The sequence below is a fragment of the Triticum dicoccoides genome, chromosome 2A (genome assembly GCF_002162155.2).
Source record: "Triticum dicoccoides isolate Atlit2015 ecotype Zavitan chromosome 2A, WEW_v2.0, whole genome shotgun sequence".
Classification (NCBI taxonomy): domain Eukaryota; kingdom Viridiplantae; phylum Streptophyta; class Magnoliopsida; order Poales; family Poaceae; genus Triticum; species Triticum dicoccoides.
In genome coordinates this window covers 391,134,929-391,161,165 of record NC_041382.1, presented here as the reverse complement: position 1 = coordinate 391,161,165, position 26,237 = coordinate 391,134,929, and the positions used below count along the sequence as shown (strand labels likewise).

The 26,237-nt window shown below is 45.1% G+C and overlaps 1 protein-coding gene across 2 annotated transcripts; it reads right to left on the bottom strand.

Annotated features, from left to right (window-relative positions):
• Window positions 1–4,061: 4,061 nt before the first annotated feature.
• LOC119354661 (glutamate receptor 3.5-like) lies at window positions 4,062–8,283 on the bottom strand. Of its 2 annotated transcripts, XM_037621393.1 has the most exons (5): window positions 8,119–8,283; window positions 7,645–7,957; window positions 5,396–7,060; window positions 4,907–5,310; window positions 4,062–4,829 (listed from the first exon to the last, which is right to left on the bottom strand). In XM_037621393.1, exons 2-5 carry the CDS (start codon window positions 7,895–7,897, stop codon window positions 4,362–4,364), a joined length of 2,790 nt encoding a protein of 929 aa, XP_037477290.1. In that variant the 5' UTR covers window positions 7,898–7,957; window positions 8,119–8,283; the 3' UTR covers window positions 4,062–4,361. The 2 variants fall into 2 exon arrangements, with proteins under 2 accessions (XP_037477290.1, XP_037477289.1); XM_037621392.1 differs by having other exon boundaries at window positions 7,645–8,283.
• Between the last annotated feature and the right edge of the window lie 17,954 nt (window positions 8,284–26,237).

Below are 26,237 nucleotides of genomic sequence, written 5' to 3'. Positions count from 1 at the left end.
ATAAATTTGTTCAGATTAATCTTATGGATGATTTCCCGTAATTTTTTTATGGTTGATAAATTAGACTGAGCTGAGTTTGCACCTCAATTTGCTGCACACGTTTTATGCCACGTGTGTTTGACGAAAATAGCATTGTGACGTGTGTTACAGAATAACTGATTGCAATTTGTGAGAAGCAGGAGTACAAGTACTTCTGTCTCCATCAAGTCGTTCCAAAACAATGTCTCAATCACTACCCATACACACACACGAATCAATAGGATAGTTACGAGAGTAAAATCGAATCGATCCGATCGATTAAGAGTTAGCTTCTACCGGTCGCGTATGCACTCGTGACGCACCGGCTAGACGTGCGTGCACAGTGCACTGTTCCAGGCAAAATCAACGGAGGTGCTAGCTAGCGTGCTTCTTGTGCTAGCTTTGCAAGTACGTGCGTGAGCAACTGGATGATTTGGTCTAGCGTTTTAAAAGCCAACTGCAGGTCGCAGGCGTGGTGAGGAGCAGAAGAGGAGAAAGAGGCTAGTGTCAGGACTCTGAAACCGGATGCATGTCATGGCGGGCTCCCGCGGATCAAGCTGCAACGCCAGAGGTAAAATTGTCTTTGTACATGCTATTTAACATCGCTGGATGAAAAAATGAATGAAAGTGTCCCGTAAGAAATAAAATGAAGTTTAAGTGTCAAAAAAGAAAGAAAGAAGTTTTTTAGGCCAAAAAGAAAGTAGAATTTAAAAAAGGGCCAAATAAGGCGGGAGGGAGCCGCGTACATGAGACCCAAAATGAAGTTTAAGTGTCAAAAAAGAAAGAAAGAAGTTTTTTAGGCAAAAAGGAAGTAAAATTTAAAAAAGGGCCAAATAAGGCGGGAGGGAGCCGCGTACATGAGACCCACTGGGCATGTGTCCAACACATAGGCCTGCGAAACGCACGATCGTAGTGCGCACACGACCGGCACAGGCCATAGCCGGTTGGTTGATTCACAACCCTCCCCCTCCCTCCCCAAAACGGAAATCATATAATTGGTGAATGTCAGCTATCTGGGATTTAGCAGCGATCCTCCCATCTCCCGCCGGATTCGTTTGCATGAATCCCAGTGCATGATCCTAGCCACGTCTGATACCCAAACCTGTTCGCCATAAAGAAAACACGAGTGAACCATATTTCAAAGTACTAAATCCTGGCGCAGGCCTGGGTTCAAATCACAACCTCTCCCTTCCTTTTTTCACCAGATAGCATTTTCTCTAGGAAAAAAAATCAGCATGACAGTTTTATAAACTTTCAAACGATGTCACATGGCATTTTTAATTTATTATGCGAGATGCCATTTTTATTTATTTAAGAGATGTCATTTTTATATTAAGAGATAGCATTTATTATTAAGAGTTGGCATTTTTATATTGCTATAAGAAATGGCATTTTTATATTAAGATATGACATTGTTTTTATTATTATAAGAGATGTCATTTTGTTATTGCGAGATGAAGTTTTTTATTTAAGAGACGACATTTATTATTATTAAGAGATGACATTTTTTATTAAGAGATGGCATTTTTATTATTAGGAGATGGCAATTTTATTATTAAGAATTTTTTTAATTTTTTTAGATGGCATTTTTTGTTTACTAAGAGATGGGAACTTTTTTATCATGGCATTTTTTTATTTAGTTAATTCAACTTTTTTAATCATACTCATTTGTATATTTTATAAATTAGAGAGATTGCATTTTTTATAGTAGCCTGATTTTTTTGCATAAGTTAGTTCATGGCAATTTTTGGGTCTTTTTTTTGTTGATGGCATTTTTCTCTGAAAAAAAAAGTTAAACTAGGCCTGTGGCCCAATGGGGTCCGTCCCGGGACCTCCTCCTGGCGTTCTCCTGGCTGAGGGACGCCAGATAATAGGGTTCAAATAGAAAAGGTAGGCTACCAACTTTTTTTGAGGAAAGCGCATCCTGGGTTGTTTTTTTGGGAAAGAAAGCACAGCCTGCCTGCCTCTGGGCTCTGGTTTCCTTTGAAGCGAGTAGAAAGAATCCGTCCGGGCAGTCCGTCCCTGGGTGCAGCCTGGGTGTGCTCACGAGTCCGCCCAACAGTATGCACACACAACACAATTGACGAATGATATTTATCTCTTTTTTTACGAATGATATTACCCTATAAAACTTTGACGAATCATAAAACAAATGCATATGTCCCTAAAAAATAAGCATAGTTATTTTTCATTGTACTTATTCAACTCCAGTATGTGTGTCAATTGTAATTTTTCATTGTACTTATTCAACTTCTTTTTTTAGGGAATGTACTTATTCAACTTCATCATGTGTCTCAACAACAATCCTTAGGTGTGTCCCAAATCTATCGTCTCAACTCAATCGTGAGTTATTGAAACGATGGAGTTCGGCCTAGTTACCCTAAAAAAATTGGCCTATTTAGTTGTCTGGGCTGCATCTGATTCCTGGCCCGAATGAATCTCAAAGTAACAATGAGTCTGGCCCGAATGAATCTCAAAGTAACAATGAGTTGTTTTTAAATACACGGTGAATATTTTTAAATACCAGATGATCTTTTTAAAATTGTCAGTGAACTTTTTTTATGTATGATGAATCTTTTTGTAATACATAATGAGCATTTTTTGTAGACACAATAAACATCGTTGAAAATGAATGATAGACTATTTTTTTAATATTCCCAAAACATATTTTTAAATACACAATGAACATTTTCCTTTTTGAACACTATGAAGATTCTTGAAATATGCAATGATCATTTTTAAACACAACAAACACAAACAAAGAACCATGTACTCCCTCCGGTCCTTTTTAGTTCGCATACAAGATTTGACTAAAGTCAAGCCTCGTAAAGTTTGACCAACTTTATAGAAAAAAGTATCAACATTCACAATCTAAAATCAATACCAATAGATGTGTCATGACTTAAAGTTTTATATTGTATAACTTTAGCATGGCAGATGTTCATATTTTTTCATATAAATACGGTCAAACTTTGTGAAATTTGACTTCAGAGAATTCTAATATGCAGAATAAAAAGGACCGGAGGGAGTATATGTTAAGAAATAGAAATATATTTATAAGTGATGAACAGGAAAATAAAGTAGAAAAGAAAAATAAATAAGAAAATATTTTAAAAATGAGTTTATATTATGTAAAAGGAAACCACACAAAGGAAAAAGAAAAAAAAAGGGCAAATGAAATTAGAGAAAAAGGTGAAAAAAACTCTAGACCCTAAATAGACCGAAAGAAAACAGTAGAAAACGAAAACAATGAGGGGGTGTTTGTTTCCACAGACTTTTTTGTGTAGGGACTAGAAAAAATCCCTCTTAGAGACTTTTTTACCAAACAGGAGGGACTTTTTAGGGACTAAATTAGGCATTTGGGACTAAATAAAGAAGACTCTCAAGGAGAGTCTTTTTGGGACTTTTTGGGACTTTTCCAACAATGCCCCTCCATGCACCCATTGACCCGCCATCCCATGGTATTGTTTGATTGTTATTTTTCTATATACTAGAGGCAACATGGTCATTTAATAACCTCTAGAAAGGGATTAGGAACTTTTTAGTCTCTGAAAACAAATAATGAGGGATTTTTTAGGGACTAGGGACTTTTTAGTTGGGACTAGAAAAAGTCCTAGGACTAGAGAACCAAACACCACCTAAATCGACGAATGAAAATCGCCCATTGTTGGGTCATACACAACACGACCATGGGTGAACATGAGTTAGGACTCGCAATAAGACATACTCCCTCTGTTCCACAATATAACAACGTTTTTAACACTACACTAGTATCAAAAACGTTCTTATATTTTGGGACGGAAGGAGTATGTATCACTACACTCGTATCTCCTGGCACGACGGAGCGCGCCATCCCTTCTAGTTCTATAAAGATGACCAGGTTTCTTTGTAAAACAAATGCATGCACCATGAGATTTCAGATAATTTTTCACTAGATCAACTTAAATTTTTGTTTGGTTTCAGCACATTACGCTTGAATTCAAGCACTGTTGATCGCCTTTTTTTTTACCATTCCTATTGAGTTGCATATTAGAAAGAAAAAAAAAACTTCAACTGTGGCCCTTTTTCTGTATAGAAAAAATGTCTCCCTTCTCCTCCACAAATTAAAGTATTGTAGTAGTAGGAGTTAATCTAATCTACCTATGCCATCTCCAACTTGGTAGTACTGTTGTATGTATATCATCATTTGATCATTGCCTAATTACACTATTACAGTGTCATCTCAGCAGCTGCACCAAGCTTAGCTTACTGTGGAGTGCAGCTTGTCAAATCGACGTCATCGTCAATCGATCTATGCTGTTAGAAATCCATCCATGCATCCGACCAGAGAAGAAAGAAGCTGGCTACACCGTGGATGCGGAGAAGGAGGATGCCCCGGCGGAGCTGGCGATGGACCTGTCCCGGCGGTCGTCGCTCGACTTCCTTTTGATGGCCCTCTTGGCCTCCTCCTCCTTCATGTCCACGAACGTTATCAGATCCCTGATGCTCCTCAGCCGCTCCGGCCGCCGCACCGGGCAGTCCTCCGGCGGCGTTCCACCTTCGTCATCGCCCTGGTTGTACTTGCCGTACTGGCACAGTATCCTGGTGAAGAAGATGACCAATGCAATGAAGCAGGCGACGCCGGAGATGAGGAAGAGTCCCCAGAAGCTGCTGAGGTTGAGCCTGTCGGCCGCCACGTCGCCGCCCTGCGACGAGTCGCACTGCCCCGGGTTGAGCCACTTGTCGTGGATCCGCTGCAGGTCGCCGTTCTCCGACAGCGTCAGGATCGCCGTCGACAGGTCCACCGCCAGAGGCGAGTCCCGCTGGAAAGCCTGATATGATGCATCCATTCAGCAACAAAACAGAGCCATTAATGGGAAGAAATGCAGAATTTTAGTTTGGATCTTACGAATCCCCATCCGCTCTTGGTGAATTCTTGTCCCACGGTCTTGAACTGGCAGTTGGTGGAGAGGAAGAGGTCGACGTAGGGCAGCTCGTCCACGATCGCAGCGACGCCGCCGTTGCGCGGGCCGAGCTGGAGGCTGGCGGCGTAGTCGTCGATGGCAAGTTCCTTGAGCCGGGACTCCGGCACGTTGAGCTCCTGCATCATGTAGCTCTTGGCGAAGGACCCAACCTGGTAGCCGATGGGGTCGGCGCTGGCGAGGAGGCCGTCCAGCCCCTGGATCCCCGTCGACAGCTGCTGCACCGTCAGGATGGACGTCAGGCTCGCCGTGTAGCTCGAGTTGATGATGAGCACCACGAACAGCCAGATGATGAGCACGAAACGACCCAGAGAGCTCACAGTGTTCTCCCCTGCAAATGATTGAACCACCATTGATTTATCCAAGCTTCATCTCTTGGGAAGGAACAAGCACAAGCCAGATAGCATATAGCTTACTGTGCGCGAAGAACATTGTTGAGAAGCTGAACCAGAAAATGGTGACGAGCTGCTCGCGTGGGGATCCGCGGAACTCCGGGTTGAAGCGGTGCTCGAGAATCCAGACGACGGCGCCGACGAAGAGGAAGAAGGCGCCGGTGACGGCCCACATGCCCAGCGTGAAGGGCTTGAGGAAGGCCCACGCGTTGGAGCTCTTCTCCTTGACCGGCGACACGATCACCAGCCCGGACTCCACGTACGGCTGCGTGAAGTCCACCACCCGCGTCCGGTTCGTCACGATGGACACGTCGCCCACCGCCGCGTCGAACACATTGTTGGCCACCTTGTTCACGAGGTCGCTGTAGCTGGGGTTCTTGACGCCGTCGCCGAAGAGGATGAAGGACACGGGGACAGGGTACGGGAGCAGTGCCACGGCGGCCTTGAACACGTCGATGCAGTACCCGCTGGCGCCGTCGGGGCCGCTGTCCTTGGACACGAACTGCTTCTGCGTCGTCCTGTACGGCACGCCGATCCTCAGCGGACGGCCGTTGTTCGGGAACACCCACCCGCGCGGCGGCGATGTCGTCTCCCCAGGCCAGATCACGCTGTACAGCCGCTGCTCCTGCTGCTGCTGGCTGCTGTTAGTTTTGATTCGGAGCGGAGTGGGCGCGGCGACGGACAGATGCGAGTGGTTTGACCAGTAGCCGACCCGCCGGACGCCCGTGCCACCGACGTTGAGGACCTCGTAGGCGGGGTCGGCCAGGCTCCTGCCGTCCGCGGAGAACCGCACGCCGCCGGTGACGCCGGTGAAGTTGGCGAGCATCACCTTCTGCAGCAGCTGCTCCCCCTGGTCGAACACTCTGAGCGTGTCCAGCCGGAGCGTGCTGCTCCCGTTCACCTCCTGCTGCAACCTCGGGTCGACCGAGAAGGTGACGTTCCCCCCGTCCTCCAGGAACTCGTCGATGGCGCGGGCCGCCATCCACACGGCGTCGTACGCGGCGAGCCCGAAGGCGTTCAGGGTGGCGGTCCGGTTCAGCTGGGCGGCGGCGAATCTGGAGGTGAGCGACGTCTTGGCGCCGGAGTCCGGGGTGTGCTGGCGGAGCGTGACCACGCCCTGCACGAGGCTCATCGCCCTGGGATTGGGCGGCCGCGTGGAGTCGAGGGCGGCGGCGAGCCAGTCGGTGGCGATCCAGACGTAGCCGGAGGCCATCATGCCGAGGGAGCGCGCGGCGGCGAAGACGGCGAGGCCGGAGTCCGGGTTGACGTGGACGACGCAGACGCGGGACTCCATCATGGTGACCCGCACGAGCAGGTCGGCGATGGCGGCTTGGTCGGCGTCCGGAGGGAAGGGCGCCTTGAAGGAGACCTTGGCGCGCTGGGCCTCGAGCGCGTCGCCGAGGGCGTCGACGCCGCCGCGGCCGTAGTCGTTGTCGACGTAGATGACGGTGACCTCCCTCCAGCCATAGTAGGTGACGATGTCGGCGACGGCGGCCATCTGGGAGGAGTCGTCGCCGCGGGCTGCGCGGACGAAGTAGGGGTACTGGGCGGAGGCGAGCGCCGGGTCGGTGGCGGCGAAGGAGAGCAGCGGGACGTGGAGCTCGTTGACTACGTGCGACACCACGTGGGCGATCCCCGACGACTGCGGCCCCACCACCGCCACCACCTTCTTCTCCATTAGCTGCAGCGCTGCAGCGCCAACACCAACACCAACACAGGTCAGTGTCAACTCAACTGCTATGCTCTTCTACCATGGTTGATTAATTACAGTACTACTGTACGTAGTCATTTATAACAAGATACTAAAGGCGAAATGGTCTTTAATCCAAAATCAATACACGTTGTCAAGAAAAATGTTCAATGGCGATGGCACGGAACAGGGTATTCTCCGACTAATCCGTTGTCAAGAAAAAACAGATTATGATTATTATTTCAAAAAAATCGTCATGCAAAGTTCATGTGGCAGTAGGCAGGCTCCACCTCCACCTCCACGAGAGTCAACTGAATGAGGAGAGAGAGAAGGAGAAGCAAACCAAATTTCGGAAAAAGAAAGTGGATGCATACAGGCCAACAACAACTCGCGGAGGGATATTAGGAATCTCTAACGACAAAACTAATTGAGGAATCAAAGTTCGTGGTGACGACTAGTATTTGCTAATCTGATCGCAGCAAATATTTTGGGGGTATTAGAACTGTAGGAGGAATTATTATTTTTTATTTTGGCAAGAAGAAGAAGAAGAAGAAGACGACGACGAGAGTAGCTACTACAGTACCTTGGATGGTGCCGACGAAGCCGCTGCACTTGGTGTCCTGCGCGACTAGGCTGAGGTGCGTCCCCCTGAGGACTCTGGCGTCGCGGTTGACGTCGGCGACGGCGAGGTCGATGGCGGCCCTGGCGGACCTCCCGATGACGGAGTCGAAGGTGAAGAGGGCGCCGATGGAGACGTTGGCCGGCCTGGCCGGGCGAGCGACCGCCAGAAGGCTGCAGAGGCAGACGACGCGGAGCAGAGGCAGAGCCCAGCCCATCTCGCCTCGCCTCGCCTCTCGTCCTGAATCTTGATGAGGAACTATGCGTACGGCTATGGCCTGAGAGTGAGAGAGATATCAAGAGAAGGGAGCAAGGCAGCAACTCCACCCCATCGGCCAGCCATACGATGGAACGGATGGAGGGAAGAATTCCAGAGAAACCAGGGCGGAGCAGGGAGGATCGGGGGGGAGCAAGGTGACAAAAACGGCGTGATCCTGACCGGTGAAGAGCAGGAGAAAGATTCGACGGCGAGGAAAAATCAGTGGCGTGGGGAGGCGCAGGGGGGCGGACCGGCCTCGCTCGCCTCTGATTGATTCGTACGTACAATACTCCTGGCGCTGCTTACAAGTACTACTAGTGCTGGGAAAATGCGAGTTGGACGGGGACGACAGAGAGAGAGAGATACCGAAGGAGACGTCGGCCGGCACTGGTGTCCTGTGCCTTTGTTGACTGCTCTGCTTCCGAATAATAATCTTGAGCAAAACGTGTTTGCTCGTGGGATCAAGCAAGCAGAGATGCGGTTGGGCGAATCTATTATCGACTACGTCCCCACTACTGCAAATGGCATTCGGTTCAGGGTTTCACGTCACCCATGCACTGCATTCATACAACTGTTACAGCACAGCACACCTACTACTTTGGGATAAGAAAGTTTTTGCTTGAGTTCAGAACAGTATCGACTTGTCGAGTGGTGCTCAGCGACGTATTCTCATCCACTGTGGCTGTGGCTGTGGCTTGGCATGGAAGCAAGCAGGCAGGCCATCTTCTTTCTCATCAGGGAACAAATGCTAGTGATTAGCGCTTTGGCTTTTCTGATCATTTTTCTTTCTTTCGCTTGGGAGAATAAAGCTGCCCACACCACTTTGTTGAGTGCACAAGCAAGATACTATGCTCATACAAGTACACATGGAGGGAAAGATGCACGTGCTGTCTGCTCTGCTGCCCCCAATGGCTCAAATCGTGCAGGCAGCTGGTTGTTTTTGCTACCCAATGGCTGCTGTTTCGACGCTCTCATGCAAAACCATTTACTACTGACAATACATATGCCGGACTTGTCATCTTGTTATTACATTATTAGGTAGGCTGTAGGTTTGGTAGAAAGACAATCATCAACTTGGTCAATTTGAAGTTAACCAATTAGTGATGATTAAGTGGTGCTAGCTCACAGATGGTACGCCCATCCTAATTACAAGAAATGACAAGTCAACTGGATCAATAGCTGCCTATCTGCAAGTGTGGATTGGATAGATGGGCTATGAAAGCTGGCAGTGGTTGGTTGGTACGACTGTTGCCTGAATACCTAGAGACAAGAATGCATGGGATATTTTTTTCTTCAGTCGGATATGATATGCCTGTCAAAAATAAATCCAGACGCAGCATATCGCTGTGTCATCATTAATTTGTAGGGTATCGCTGTGTCATGATTAATTTGTAGGGCACCCAGTCTCAGTCTCTCCATCAACAAAGATTTGCTTACTCTAACAGAAGCCATGCAGTATGCCAGGTGGATTTTTTTTTTGTAAGCTACTCCCTTTGTATCTAAACAATCTTATGTTTCTTTATTAGCGATCTAAATGATCTTATATTTCTCTACGGTGGGAGCACAAATTAATGTAAGCATCCCTGACATGGTGGCCTCACTTGACGGTGACCCTCCCAGCTCACCACCAGCGCCACATCCAACACGTCTCCACAAGCCCAACACGACAGTGGTTGGGCCAGACTGGGTGTAGGCGAGGCTCGGCCCATCGGTTGCCCCTACTTACCCCATCCCACAGAAGATGGTAAAGGATTGCCTAAAAAACAAGATGGTAAAGGAATCGAGTCACACGGCAACGGCTCGGCTGCTCCTCTCTCACCTACTTCGATTCCACATTTCTGCAGTCCCTGGTTCATACCTGTAACTGAGATATTCAATCCCAAATTTTGCGAGCAAGTGTAATAGATCGGGAGTACTCCATCTGGTACCTCACATATGGTATCAAAGGCTATACACCAACCTTTCCTAGATCGATCTAGCGTAATTCATGGAGACCCGTAGACTGCGGCAATGTCATCTCCAACTCGAGGCGATGGATCTTTCCATCAAGGACTATTTGGACAAGATCACATCCTCCATGGAGGAGTTCTGCGTCGAGCTGCGTAGCAACGCCAACGCGATCCGGGCCAACTCCGCCAGGCTCGATGATCTAGTCGCTTGGCGACCGGATCTTGAGAAGTGGGTCGTAAAAATCAGCGAGGCGGTTGTCGTTCCGCAACAAGGGCATGCGTCTGCGGCAACGGCTCGCGGTGTGGCAGCGCTTGGTGACCCATGACCGATCTAAACTTCACAACAACCGGTGGCCTCCTTGATAACTCACAAGTATAGGGGTTCAATTGTGGCTTTTTGGATAAATAAGAGTGTCAAACACAATGAGAAGCTAAAGGTAGAATTCATATTCTCTTCAAGTTCTATCGACCACTGATACAACTCTACGCACACTAGTATTTGCTTTACCTAGAACAAGTATAGAACTGATTTGCGAGAATAAAACTAGAAGTACTTTGCGAGGTAATAGAAGTTATTTTTTTAGTGAGAGCTTTTGTAGACAATGAGAAAGATTGTCCATAGGCAATTGAATATAACACGATAGATACTTATCATATGCAATGAGGAAGAGACATATGCTAACATACTTTTCGTATTTGGATCATATGCACTTATGATTGAAACTAGCAAATATCAGTAACTACTAAAGTTCATTAAGGTAAACCCAACCATAGCATTAAATAACAAGCCCCTTTACTCCATACACCACAACCCACTTATTCGTGTTTAGACTTATGTCACTCCCGCAACTGACAATAAGCAAATCATGAACATATTGCAACACACTACAACGGAAATCCCACACGTGTGCGTGGCACGGAGGGCACCATAGGACAGTACCGTATTAACATACAACTCATCAATCACACCGTACCACAATTAACCCGCAGGACAAAAGAAATCTACTCATACATCATAGGATGGCACCTATGAGGTTCCCACAAGGCAGGTGGGGCACGCCTTGGTGCCTTGTGGGGCCCTCGGGTACCATCTTGTGTTGATTCTTTCTACCAAAAATCACATATATTTCAAAAAACTCACCATAAATTTTTATCGTGTTTGGACTTCATTTGATATGGATTTTCTGCGAAATACAAAAGCAAGCACACAAGAAAACAGGAACTGGCACTCGGCACTAGATCAATATGCTAGTTCCAGAAATAATATAAATTGTTGCCAAAAGTATGTGAAAGTTATAGGATAATGGCATGAAACAATAAAAAAAATTATAGATACGATGGAGACGTATCAACATCCCCAAACTTAATTCCTGCACGGCCTCGAGTAGGTAAATGATGAAATAAAGATAATTTTTGATGCAGAATGCTACCTAGCACAAGCTTGATCAAAAATATAATCATGGCATGAATATTAGGATTCGAGTAATTCAAGGCAATGGTCTATCAATTTGATATTGAAACAATAATACAAAACATGCATGTAATTCGTCATTACCTTTCATAATAATGAAGCTAAAAAAGGAACCTCTATACATAGAGTTATGATAAGCATGACACGCTCAGTCTTCCTTGCATAGATATATCAAATCAAGAGCACCTCGGTGCCAAACCTGTCGGGGAACGTTGCATGGAAAACAGAAAAAAAATCTACGCACACGCAAGATCTATCCATGGAGATGCATAGCTACGAGAGGGGGGAGCATCTACATACCCTTGTAGATCGCTAAGCGGAAGCGTTTATCAACACGGTTGATGTAGTCGTACAACTTCACGATCTATACCGATCGACTAGCGAACGCACGACACCTCCGTGTTTAGCACACGCTCAACTCGATGACATCCTCACCTTCTCGATCCAGCAAGAGAGGAGAAGTTGTAGATGAGTTCCGGCATAACGACGGTGTGGTGACGGTGGTGGTGAAACTATTCCACAGGGCTTCGCCAAGCACAACGGTTTAGAGCGGAGGACGAACTAGAGGGAGAGGGGGCGCCGACACTCGGCTTGGGAATCATGGTGTGTGGCGCCCCCTCCCCTCCTCTCATATATATAGGTGGAGGGGGAGGTGAAGGAAATATGCCCTAGAGGCAATAATAAAGTTGTTATTTTATATTTCCTTATTTGTGATAAAGGTTTATTATTCATCCTAGAATTGTATTGATCGGAAACCTAAATACATGTGTGAATACATAAACAAATACCATGTCCCTAGTAAGCCTCTACTAGACTAGCTCGTTGATCAAAGATGGTTAAGGTTTCATAACCATAGACATGTGTTTTCATTTGATAATGGGATCACATCATTAGGAGAATGATGTGATGGACAAGACCCATCTGTCAGCTTAGCATATTGATCGTTCAGTTTATTGCTATACTTTCTTCATGTCAAATACATATTCCTTCGACTATGAGATTATGCAACTGCCGGATACCAGAGGAATACCTTGTGTGCTATCGAACGTCACAACGTAACTTGGTGATCATAAAGATGCTCTATAGGTATCTCCGAAGGTGTTTGTTAAGTTGGCATAGATCGAAATTAGGATTTGTCACTCTGAGCATCGAAGAGATATCTCTGGCCCCTCTCGGTAATACACATCATAAGCTTGCAAGCAAATGACTAAGGAGTTAGTCACGAGGTGATGTCTTACGGAACGAGTAAAGAGACTTGCCGGTAACGAGATTGAACTAGGCATAGAGATACCGATGATTGAATCTCGGGCAAGTAACATACCAGTGGACAAAGGGAATTACATATGTTGCCATAACGGTTTGACCGATAAAGATCTTCTAAGAATATGTAGGAGCCAATATGGGCATCCAGGTTCCGCTATTGCCCAAGGGTGATCCCGTGTTTGAGCTTCAACCATTGCCTGATACTCTTGAATATGCTTATCTTGATGAGAAAAAGATATATCATGTTATTATTAGTGCTAACCTTTCAGAGCATGAGGAAGAGAGATTATTGAAAACTCTGAAGAAGCATCATGCTGCTATTGGGTATACTCTTGGTGATCTTAAGGGCATTAGTCCCACTTTATGTCAACATAAAATAAATTTGGAAGAAGATGCTAAACCAGTTCGTGATCATCAATGACGGCTGAATCCTAAAATGAAAGAAGTGGTAAGAAAGGAAATACTAAAGCTCCTTGAGGCAGGTATAATCTATCCCGTTGCTGATAGTCAGTGGGTAAGTCCTGTCCATTGTGTCCCTAAGAAGGGAGGTATTACTGTCGTTCCTAATGATAAAGACGAATTAATTCCTCAAAGAATTATTACATGTTATAGGATGGTAATTGATTTCCACAAATTAAATAAGGCCACTAAAAAGGATCATTATCCCTTACCTTTTATCGATCAAATGCTAGAAAGATTATCCAAACATACACTTTTTTGCTTCCTAGATGGTTATTCTGGTTTCTCTCAAATACCTGTGTCAGCCAAAGATCAATCAAAGACTACTTTTACTTGCCCTTTTGGTACTTTTGCTTATAGACGTATGCCTTTTGGTTTATGTAATGCACCTGCTACCTTTCAAAGATGCATGCTGGCTATATTCTCTGACTTTTGTGAAAAGATTTGTGAGGTTTTCATGGACGATTTCTCCGTCTATGGATCTTCTTTTGATGATTGCTTGAGCAACCTTGATCGAGTTTCACAAAGATGTGAAGAAACTAATCTTGTCTTGAATTGGGAAAAGTGCCACTTTATGGTTAATGAAGGTATTGTCTTGGGGCACAAAGTTTTTGAAAAAGGTATTGAGGTTGATAAAGCCAAGGTTGATGCTATTGAGAAGATGCCATGTCCCAAGGACATCAAAGGTATAAGAAGTTTCCTTGGTCATGTCAGATTTTATAGGAGGTTCATTAAGGACTTCTCAAAAATTTCTCGGCCTATGACTAATTTATTACAAAAAGATATACCATTTGTCTTTGATGATGATTGTGTAGAAGCATTTGAAATACTTAAGAAAGCATTGATCTCTGCACCTATTGTTCAGCCTCCTGATTGGACTTTACCCTTTGAAATTATGTGTGATGCTAGTGATTATGCTGTAGGTTCTGTTCTAGGGCAAAGAGTTGATAATAAAAGAAATGTTATTCAATATGCTAGTAAAACCATAGACAATGCTCAAAGAAATTATGCTACTACTGAAAAAGAATTCTTAGCAGTTGTATTTGCTTGTGATAAGTTCAGATCTTATATTGTTGATTCTAAAGTAACTATTCACACTGATCATGCTTCTATTAAATATCTTATGGAAAAGAAAGATGCTAAACCTAGACTTATTAGATGGGTTCTCTTGCTACAAGAATTTTACTTACATATTGTTGATAGAAAGGGAGATGAGAACCCCGTTGCAGACAACTTGTCCAGGCTAGAAAATGTGCTTGATGACCCACTGCCTATTGATGATAGCTTTCCTGATGAGCAATTAACTGTCATAAATGCTTCTCATACTGCTCCATGGTATGTTGATTATGCTAATTACATTGCTGCTAAGTTTATACCACCTAGTTTCACATACCAGCAAAAGAAAAAGTTCTTCTATGATTTGAGGCATTACTTTTAGGATGACCCACATCTTTATAAAGAAGGAGTAGATGGTGTTATTAGACGTTGTGTACCTGAGCATGAACAGGAATAGATCCTACGCAAGTGTCACTCCGAAGCTTATGGAGGACACCATGCTGGAGATAGAACTGCACATAAGGTATTGCAATCTGGTTTTTATTGGCCTACTCTCTTCAAGGATGCCCGTAAGTTTGTCTTATCTTGTGATGAATGTTAGAGAATTGGTAATATTAGTAGACGTCAAGAAATGCCTATGAATTATTCACTTGTTATTGAACCATTTGATGTTTGGGGCTTTGACTATATGGGACCCTTTCCTTCCTCTAATGGATATACACATATTTTAGTTGTTGTTGATTACGTTACTAAGTGGGTAGAAGCTATTCCAACTAGTAGTGCTGATCATAACACTTCTATTAAAATGCTTAAAGAATTTATTTTTCCAAGATTTGGAGTCCCTAGATATTTAATGACTAATGGCGGTTCACATTTTATTCATGGTGCTTTCCGTAAAATGCTCGCTAAGTATGATGTTAATCATGGAATTGCATCCCCTTATCACCCTCAGTCTAGTGGTCAAGTAGAATTGAGTAATAGAGAGCTCAAATTAATATTGCAAAAGACTATTAATAGATCTAGAAAGAATTGGTCCAAGAAACTTGATGATGCATTATGGGCCTATAGAACTGCATATAAAAATCCTATTGGTATGTCTCCGTATAAAATGGTTTATGGAAAAGCATGTCACTTACCTCTCGAACTAGAACACAAGGCATATTGGGCTATTAAAGAGCTCAACTATGATTTTAAACTTGCCGGTGAGAAGAGGTTATTTGATATTAGCTCACTCGATGAATGGAGAACCCAAGCCTACGAAAATGCCAAGTTGTTTAAAGAAAAAGTTAAAAGATGGCATGATAAAAGGATACAAAAGCGTGAGTTTAATGTAGGTGATTATGTATTGCTATACAACTCTTGTTTAAGATTTTTTTGCAGGAAAACTTCTCTCTAAATGGGAAGGTCCTTACGTTCTCGAGGAGGTCTATCATTCCGGTGCCATAAAAATCACCAACTTCGAAGGCACAAATCCGAAGGTGGTGAACGGTCAAAGAATCAAACATTATATCTCAGGTAATCCTATAAATGTTGAAACCAATGTTATTGAAACCGTAACCCCGGAGGAATACATAAGGGACACTTTCCGGAACGTTTCAGACTCCGAAAAGGAATAGGTATGTGGTATGGTAAGTAAACCGACTCGGAAACAGTTTTTAAGGCAATACTTCTCCGTTTTGGAATATTTAGAAAAATAGAAAAATAAGAAGCAGTCCGGGAAGGACACGAGGGCTCCACGAGGGTGGAGGGCGCGCCCCCTACCTCGTGGGCACCTCGTGTGCTCTCCGGACTCCGTTTTCGTACACAACATGCATTTTGGTTGGTAAAAATTCATTATATAATCTCCCGGGGGTTTTGACTCCCATATCACGCAAAAATCTCCTATTTTTGTTTCGAGCTGTTTTTTCTGACAGATCCAGGTCGTCATGTCATCTTCAAGCGCCCCCAAGGACCAGTTCTTCGAGAAGGTCATCAACCCCTACCTCGCAGAAGTGCTGCAACACCCTCAAACCATGGAGATACGCGAGGGGTTGTTGCACATCCGTGATGCTGAGGGACCAAGGAAGACCGGAAGCATAGAGGCAAGGCTCGAGGCATTGGAGCAAGAAGTTTTCAAGTGTCAGGAGATGGTGGAGCGTGGACTCGATTCCAATCACATTATGATCACGGAGTTCACCAACAACCACAAGCTGGACATCAAGGACATTGGGGAGGCCATCTTCAAGCTTCATGAGAAAAATGAGCACCTCCAAGCCCAGATCTATGACCTGCAAAATCAAAAATGTGAGTATGAATATAGATTCAAGAGGATGAGTTTGGCTGCAGATTTGAGGTTTCAGGAGACTCGATCATCCTTCTATGATGGTGAGCCCATGCCGTGGAAGAAGGACGGCAAGCCTACGCCATCAACAAAACCATCAGCTTCTCCACCAACAAAGAAGAATTGAGTATCTGGTACGGGCACTCCCCTTGGCAACTGGCAAGCTTGGGGGAGTGCCCCGGTATCGTATCACCATCACTTCTATTTTTACTATTTTTCTTAGTTCGATCCTTTTGGTAATATCTTGATCTAGTAGAATAAAAGTCTTAGTATGATCTAGTTGTGAGTTTTGCTTTATAGTTCTTCTATGTAATCGAGTCCGTGAGCTATATAATAAAGATTAGTGTTGAGTCAAGGGCTTGGTTATTTTGCCATGATCTTAAGGGAACAAAAGAAAAGAGAAAGAAATAAAAAGAAACAAAGAGATCATGTGAGTCCTATGGAGAGTAATGAGCTCACATAGAAAAAGTATGATGAATAAAAGTTGTTGAGAGTTGACAAACATAGTTTTGGTCATCGTTGCAATTAATAGGAAGTAATAAAGAAAGAGAGGTCTTCACATATAAATATACTATCTGGGACATCTTTTATGATTGTGAGCACTCATTAAAATATGACATGCTAAAGAGTTGATGTTGGACAAGGAAGACAACGTAATAGGTTATGTTTTCTTACATCCGAGATAAATTATATTGTCATGGATCGTCCAACATGGTTGAGCTTGCCTTTCCCTCTCATGCTAGCCAAATTCATCGCACCAAGTAGAGATACTATTTGTGCTTCCAAATACCCTTAAACTAGTTTTCCCATGAGAGTCCACCATACCTACCTATGGATTGAGTAAGATCCTCCAAGTAAGTTGTCATCGGTGCAAAGCAATAAAAATTGCTCTCTAAATATGTATGACTTATTAGTGTGGGAGAAAATAAACTTTATACGATCGTGTGATATGGAAGAAATAAAAGCGACAGACTGCATAATAAAGGTCCATATCACAAGTGGCAATATAAAGTGATGTTCTTTCGCATTAAGATTTTGTGCATCCAACCATAAAAGCGCATGACAACCTCTGCTTCCCTCTGCGAAGGGCCTATCTTTTACTTTTATCGCCTACCTTGCATAAGAGTCATGGTGATCTTCACGCTTCCTTTTTACATTTTATCCTTTTGCAAGCACAGTATGTTGGAAAGATCCTGGTATATATGACTAATTGGATGTGAGTTTTCATGGACTATTATTGTTGACATTACCCTTGAGGTAAAACATTGGGAGGCAAAACTATAAGCCCCTATCTTTCTCTGTGTCCGATTAAAACTCCATACCCATAAGTATTGCGTGAGTGTCAGCAATTGTGAAAGACTATATGATAGTTGAGTATGTGGACTTGCTGAAAAGCTCTCATATATTGACTCTTTCCTATGTTATGATAAATTGCAATTGCTCCAATGACTGAGATTATAGTTTGTTAGTTTTCAATGAAGTTTACGATTCTTACTTGAAATTGTGATTGAATTATTACTCTAGCATAAGAAATCATATGACAAGAATTATATCAGTTGCTGTTCTAAGAATGATCATGATGCCCTCATGTCCGTATTTTATTTTTTTTATCGACACCTCTATCTCTAAACATGTGGACATATTTTTCGATTTCGGCTTTCGCTTGAGGACAAGCGAGGTCTAAGCTTGGGGGAGTTGATACGTCCATTTTGCATCATGCTTTTATATCGATATTTATTGCATTATGGGCTGTTATTGCACATTATGTCACAATACTTATGCCTACTCTCTCTTATTTTACAAGGTTTACATAAAGAGGGAGAATGCCGACAGCTGGGATTTTGGGCTGGAAAAGGAGCAAATATTAGAGACCTATTCTGCATAGCTCCAAAAGTCTTGAAACTTCACGGAAGACGTTTTCAGAATATATAAAAAATACTCAGCGGAAGAAATTCACCAGGGGGCACACCCTACCCACAAGGGTGGGGGGTGCGCCCTACCCCCCTGGGCGCGCCCCCTACCTCGTGGGCCCCTTGGTGGCCCTCCAGTGGCCATCGTCTGCTATATGAAGTCTTCCGATGGGAAAAAATCATAAGCCATCTTCTCGGACGAAACTCCGCCGCCACGAGGCGGAACCAATCTAGGGCTCTGGCGGAGCTGTTCTGCCAGCGAAACTTCCCTCTCGGAGGGGGAAATCATCACCATCGTCATCACCAACGCTCCTCTCATCGGGAGGGGGCAATCTCCATCAACATCTTCATCAGCACCATCTCCTCTCAAAACCCTAGTTCATCTCTTGTATCCAATTCTTGTCTCCAAGTCCGGGATTGGTGCTAGCAGGTTGCTAGTAGTGTTAATTACTCCTTGTAGTTGATGCTAGTTGGTTTAATTGGTGGAAGATCATATGTTCAGATCCTATATGCATATTAATACCCCTCTGATTATGAACATGTTTATGCTTTGTGAGTATTTACGTTTGTTCCTGAGGACATGGGAGAAGTCTTGCTATTAGTAGTCATGTGAATTTGGTATTCGTCCGATATTTTGATGAGATGTATGTTGTCTCTCCTCTAGTGGTGTTATGTGGACGTCGACTACATGACACTTCACCATTATTTGGGCCTAGAGGAAGGCATTGGGAAGTAATAAGTAGATGATGGGTTTCTAGAGTGACAGAAGCTTAAACCCTAGTTTATGCGTTGCTTCGTAAGGGGCTGATTTGGATCCATATGCTTCATGCTATGGTTAGGTTTACCTTAATACTTTTGTTGTAGTTGCGGATGCTTGCAATAGAGGTTAATCATAAGTGGGATGCTTGTCCAAGTAAGGACAGTACCCAAGCACCGGTCCACCCACATGCCAAATTATCAAAGTACCGAACGCGAATCATATGATCATGATGAAAACTAGCTTGACGATATTCCCATGTGTCCTCGGGAGCGCTTTTATTTATATAAGAGTTTGTCCAGGCTTGTCCTTTGCTCCAAAAAGGATTGGGCCACCTTGCTGCACTTTATTTACTTTTGTTACTTGTTGCTCGTTACAAATTATCCTATCACAAAACTATCTGTTACCACTTATTTCAGTACTAGCAGAGAATACATTGCTGGAAACCGCTTATCATTTCCTTCTGCTCCTCGTTGGGTTCGACACTCTTACTTATCGAAAGGACTAAGATAGATCCCCTATACTTGTGGGTCATCACCGTACGTTTGGTGCTAGGATCGGTTGGATCGCGAAGACGTTCGATTACATCAACCGCGTTACTAAACGCTTCCGCTTTCGGTCTACGAGGGTACATGGACACACTCTCCCCTCTCGTTGCTATTCATCACCTATATAGATCTTGCGTGATCGTAGGAATTTTTTTGAAATACTGCGTTCCCCAACACCACCTATATATATGTGGGGAGGGCACACCACACAAGGGCACAACATTGTCTCAGCCGTGTGCAGCGCCCCCGTCCACCGTTTACTCCCTCGATCATATTTCCGTAGTGCTTAGGCGAAGCCCTACGGAGATCACATCACCATCACCGTCACCACGTCGTCGTGCTATCAAAACTCATCTACTACCTCACCGTCTTGCTGGATCAAGAAGGCGGAGGACATCCCCGAGCTGAACATGTGCAGAATGCGGAGGTGCCGTGCGTTCGGTACTTGATCGGTTGGAGCACGAAGAAGGTCGACTACATCAACCGCGTTGTCAAACAATTCCACTTACGGTCTATGAGGGTACGTAGACATACTCTTCCCCTCGTTGCTATGCATCTCCACGGATAGATCATTGCGTGTGCGTAGATTTTTCTTATTCCATGCCATGATTCCCAATAGTGGCACCCGAGCCAGGTCTATGCGTAGATGATATGCACGAGTAGAACAGAAAGAGTTGTGGGCAGTGGTAGTCATACTGCTTACCACCAACGTCTTATTTTGATTTGGCAGTATTGTGGGTGAAGCGGTCCGGACCAACTAATAACCCATAAGTATAGGGGATCGTTTGTAGCCTTTTCGATAAATAAGAGTGTCGAACCCAACGAGGAGCTAAAGGTAGAACAAATATTCCCTCAAGTTCTATCGACCACCGATACAACTCTACGCACGCGTGACGTTTGCTTTACCGGAAACAAGTATGGAACTAGAAGTACTTTGTAGGTGTGATAGGATAGATTTGCAAGATAGTAAAGAGCACGTAAATAAAATCTAGGGGCTGTTTAGATAAAGACACAACTAAGTAAGTTTTAGTAGAGAGCTTTTTGTCAACAAGAAAGTTATTTGTCCTTAGGCAATCGATAACAAGTACTGGTAATCATTCTTGTAATTTTATATGAGGGAGACGCATGAGCTAACATACTTTCTCTACTTGGATCATATGCACTTATGATTGGAACTCTAGCAAGCATCCACAACTACTAAAGATCATTAAGGTCGTGAAAACCAACCATAGCATTAAGTATCAGGTCCTCTTTACTCCCATAAGCCATAACCCACCTACTCGGGTTTAAGTTTCTGTCACTCTCGCAACCCACTGTAAGCAAATCACGAACATATTGCAACACCCTACAGTGATGGACCCTCACGTTTGCGCAAGAACGGAGGGCACTGTAGGACATCACCATAAATAAAATATACAATCATACCAACCAAGATCACGATTAACCCACAGGACAAAACAGATCTACTCAAACATCATAGGACTAGCTTGATGATATTCCCATGTGTCCTCGGGAGCGCTTTTCTTTATATAAGAGTTTGTCCAGGCTTGTCCTTTGCTCCAAAAAGAATTGGGCCACCTTGCTGCACTTTATTTACTTTTTTTACTTGTTGCTCGTTACAAATTATCCTATCACAAAACTATCTGTTACCACTTATTTCAGTACTAGCAGAGAATACATTGCTGGAAACCGCTTATCATTTCCTTCTGCTCCTCGTTGGGTTCGACACTCTTACTTATCAAAAGGACTAAGATAGATCCCCTATACTTGTGGGTCATCACCGTACGTTTGGTGCTAGGATCGGTTGGATCGCGAAGACGTTCGATTACATCAACCGCGTTACTAAACGCTTCCGCTTTCGGTCTACGAGGGTACATGGACACACTCTCCCCTCTCGTTGCTATTCATCACCTATATAGATCTTGCGTGATCGTAGGAATTTTTTTGAAATACTGCGTTCCCCAACACCACCTATATATATGTGGGGAGGGCACACCACACAAGGGCACAACATTGTCTCAGCCGTGTGCAGCGCCCTCGTCCACCATTTACTCCCTCGATCATATTTCCGTAGTGCTTAGGCGAAGCCCTACGGAGATCACATCACCATCACCGTCACCACGTCGTCGTGCTATCAAAACTCATCTACTACCTCACCGTCTTGCTGGATCAAGAAGGCGGAGGACATCCCCGAGCTGAACATGTGCAGAATGCGGAGGTGTCGTGCATTCAGTACTTGATCAGTTGGAGCGCGAAGAAGTTCGACTACATCAACCGCGTTGTCAAACAATTCCACTTACGGTCTATGAGGGTACGTAGACATACTCTTCCCCTCGTTGCTATGCATCTCCACGGATAGATCATTGCGTGTGCGTAGATTTTTCTTATTCCATGCCATGATTCCCAATAGTGGCACTCGAGCCAGGTCTATGCGTAGATGATATGCACGAGTAGAACAGAAAGAGTTGTGGGCAGTGGTAGTCATACTGCTTACCACCAACGTCTTATTTTGATTTGGCAGTATTGTGGGTGAAGCGGTCCGGACCAACTAATAACCCATAAGTATAGGGGATCGTTTGTAGCCTTTTCGATAAATAAGAGTGTCGAACCCAACGAGGAGCTAAAGGTAGAACAAATATTCCCTCAAGTTCTATCGACCACCGATACAACTCTACGCACGCGTGACGTTTGCTTTACCGGAAACAAGTATGGAACTAGAAGTACTTTGTAGGTGTGATAGGATAGATTTGCAAGATAGTAAAGAGCACGTAAATAAAATCTAGGGGCTGTTTAGATAAATACACAACTAAGTAAGTTTTAGTAGAGAGCTTTTTGTCAACAAGAAAGTTATTTGTCCCTAGGCAATCGATAACAAGTACTGGTAGTCATTCTTGTAATTTTATATGAGGGAGACGCATGAGCTAACATACTTTCTCTACTTGGATCATATGCACTTATGATTGGAACTCTAGCAAGCATCCACAACTACTAAAGATCATTAAGGTCGTGAAAACCAACCATAGCATTAAGTATCAGGTCCTCTTTACTCCCATAAGCCATAACCCACCTACTCGGGTTTAAGTTTCTGTCACTCTCGCAACCCACCATAAGCAAATCATGAACATATTGCAACACCCTACAGTGATGGACCCTCACGTTTGCGCAAGAACGGAGGGCACCGTAGGACATCACCATAAATAAAATATACAATCATACCAACCAAGATCACGATTAACCCACAGGACAAAACAGATCTACTCAAACATCATAGGATAACCATAGATCATTGGGAAATGATATATGGAGTTGAGCACCATGTTTAAGTAGAGATTATAGCAGGGGGAAGAGGTGTTACACCGCTGCATAGAGGGGAAGAAAGTTGGTGTTGACGGTAGCAAGATTGTTGATGTAGATCGCCGTCTCGATCGTTGCCGAGGTGGCACTCCGGCGCCACCGAAAGCGAGGGGGACAGAGCCCCTCTACTTATTCTTCTTCCTTGGCCTCCCCCCTAGATGGGGAGGAGAGTTCCCCCTCTAGTCCTTGGTCTCCATGGCCACGGAGGGGCGGGAGCCCCTCCGAGATTGGATCTCCCTCTCTGTTCTCTTCTGTTTCATGTTCCCAGATCTGGCCGAAAACCGTTTCTTATATTCTCGGAGATCTGTAACTCTGATTGCGCTGAGACTTTAACACGATTTTTTTCTGGATATAAGCTTCCATGCGCCTGAAGTACAGCTCCAACCGACATACGAGATGGGTACAACCCACCACCGTGCGCCAGTGTGACGCCCCTGATTTAATCGTACACTAATCATACACGCAAACGTGTACGATCAAGATCAGGGACTCGCGGGAAGATATCACAACACAACTATACAAATAAAATAAGTCATACAAGCATCATATTACAAGCAAGGGGCCTCGAGGGCTCGAATACAAGAACTTGATCATAGACGAGTCAGCGGAAACAGCAATATCTGAGTACAGACATAAGTTAAACAATTTTGCCTTAAGAAGGCTAGCACAAACGGGGATACAGATCGAAAGAGGCGCAGGCCTCCTACCTAGGATCCTCCTAAACTACTCCTGGTCGTCGTCAGCGGGCTGCACGTAGTAGTAGGCACCTCCCGAGTAGTAGTAGTCGTCGTCGACGGTGGCGTCTGGCTCCTGGGATCCAACGTCTGGTCGCGGCAATCGGATATAGGAAAGGGGAAAAGGGGAAGAAAAACAACCGTGAGTACTCATCCAAAGTACTCGCAAGCAAGGAGCTACACTACATATGCATGGGTATATGTGTAAAGGGGCCATATCGGTGGACTGAACTGCAGAATGCCAGAATAAGAGGGGGATAGCTAATCATGTCGAAGACTACGCTTCTGGCATCCTCTGTCTTGCAGCATGTAGAAGAGAATAGACTGAAGTCCTCCAAGTAGCATCGCATAGCATAATCCTACCCAGCGATCCCCTCCTCGTCACCCTGTTAGAGCGCGATCACCGAGTTATATCTGGCACTTGGAAGGGTGTGTTTTATTAAGTATCCAGTTCTAGTTGTCATAAGGTCAAGGTACAACTCCAAGTCGTCCTGTTACCGAAGATCACGGCTATTCGAATAGATTAACTTCCCTTCAGGGGTGCACCACATTTCCCAACACGCTCAATCCCATTTGGCCGGACACACTTTCCTGGGTCATGCCCGGCCTCGGAAGATCAACACGTCGCAGCCCTACCTAGGCACAACAGAGAGGTCAGCATGCCGGTCTAAATCCTATGGCGCAGGGGTCTGGGCCCATCGCCCATTGCACACCTGCACGTTGCGAGGGCGGCCGGAAGCAGAACTAGCCCCCTTAATACAAGAGCAGGCTTTCGTTCCAATCCGGCGCACGCCGCTCAGTCGCTGACGTCACGAAGGCTTCGGCTGATACCACGACGTCGAGTGCCCATAACTGTCCCCGCGTAGATGGTTAGTGCTTATACGCCAGTGGCCAGACTCAGATCAAATACCAAGATCTCGTTAAACGTGTTATGTATCCGCGAACGCCGACCAGGGCCAGGCCCAACTCTCTCCTAGGTGGTCATAACCTGCCATGTCGCTCCGCCAAGAAGTAACAGTTGGGGGCCGTCGGGAACCCAGGCCCACCTCTACGGGATGGAGCCACCTGCCCCTTCAGCCCCCAACTCCGGACAGTACCACAAGTAATGTAACAGTGTAAAGTATATAGTATATGCCCGTGATCACCTCCCGAAGTGATCACGGACCAGTAGTATAGCATGGCAGACGGACAAGAGTGTAGGGCCACTGATGGAACACTAGAATCCTATACTAAGCAGTAGGATAGCAGGTAAAGGTAACAACAATAGTAGCAAGGACAGGCTATGCATCAGGATAGGATTAACGGAAAGCAGTAACATGCTACACTACTCTAATGCAAGCAGTATAGAGAAGAGTAGGCGATATCTGGTGATCAAAGGGGGGGCTTGCATGGTTGCTCTGGCAAGAGAGGGGGGTCGTCAACACCGTAGTCGTACTGGGTAGCAGCGACGTCGGTCTCGTAGTCTATCCGAGAGAAGAGGGGGAAGAAACAATAAATATTAAGCAAACAGATGCATAGTGATGCATGACATGACAAGTAGCGGTGCTAGGGGTGCCCTAACGCGGTAAGAGGTGGTACCGGTGAAGGAGGGAAACATCCGGGAAAATATCCCCGGTGTTTCACGTTTTTGGACAGATGAACCGGAGGGGGAAAGTTGTGTGTTTGCTATGCTAAGGATGCGTGGCGGACGAACGGGCTGCGTATCCGGGTTCGTCTCGTCGTTCTGAGCAACTTTCATGTACAAAGTTTTTTCATCCGAGCTAAGGATTGATTTATATTAATTTTTAATGATTTAATCATTTCCTGAAATCATTATTAATTCAAAATTAAATAGTAAATGCTAAATGTACCCAGCCCTGTGTACACAGTAGTGTACATAGAGGCTGACATGTGGGCCAGGGGGACCCAGTTGACCAGTCAAAGTTTGACTGGTCAATAGGGGTGGGCCCCCGTGTCATTCTCTGATTTACCTAACTATAGTTTAAATAGTTAATTAGCAAGTTAACTAAAGTTAGGTTAATTAAGCAGCTTAATTAAGTTAATTAACTAATTAATTAATTTTATTTCTTTTTTTAATTATTATTTTTGTGCGTTTGTTTTCTGGGGCGGGTCCCACTGGTCAGCTGCCCAGAGGGCCTAACGGGCGCGCGGGCTGGTGGCCTACGGGCGCAGGGGGGCTGCGGGCGCCCGACCCGGGCGAGGGTCGAGCGGGCGCTACTGGGCATCGGCGCGGCCCGAGCAGCGGACGCTGGAGCTGGCCGCGGGCACGGCGGAGCGAAGCAGCCGCGGGGTTGGGGCGGCTGGTGGATGAGCAACAGCGACCGGAGCCGGGGCGTGGGGTCGAGCAGGGCGCCGCAACACAGCGACGAAGCGAGCGGGGCGGTCTCAGGTGCGCGGTCAGGGCGCACGGCGCGCGGGAGAGCGATAGGGCGTGGTGAGCGCGCCGGGGGGCGAGGCGATGCGCGGGTGCGCGCGTCG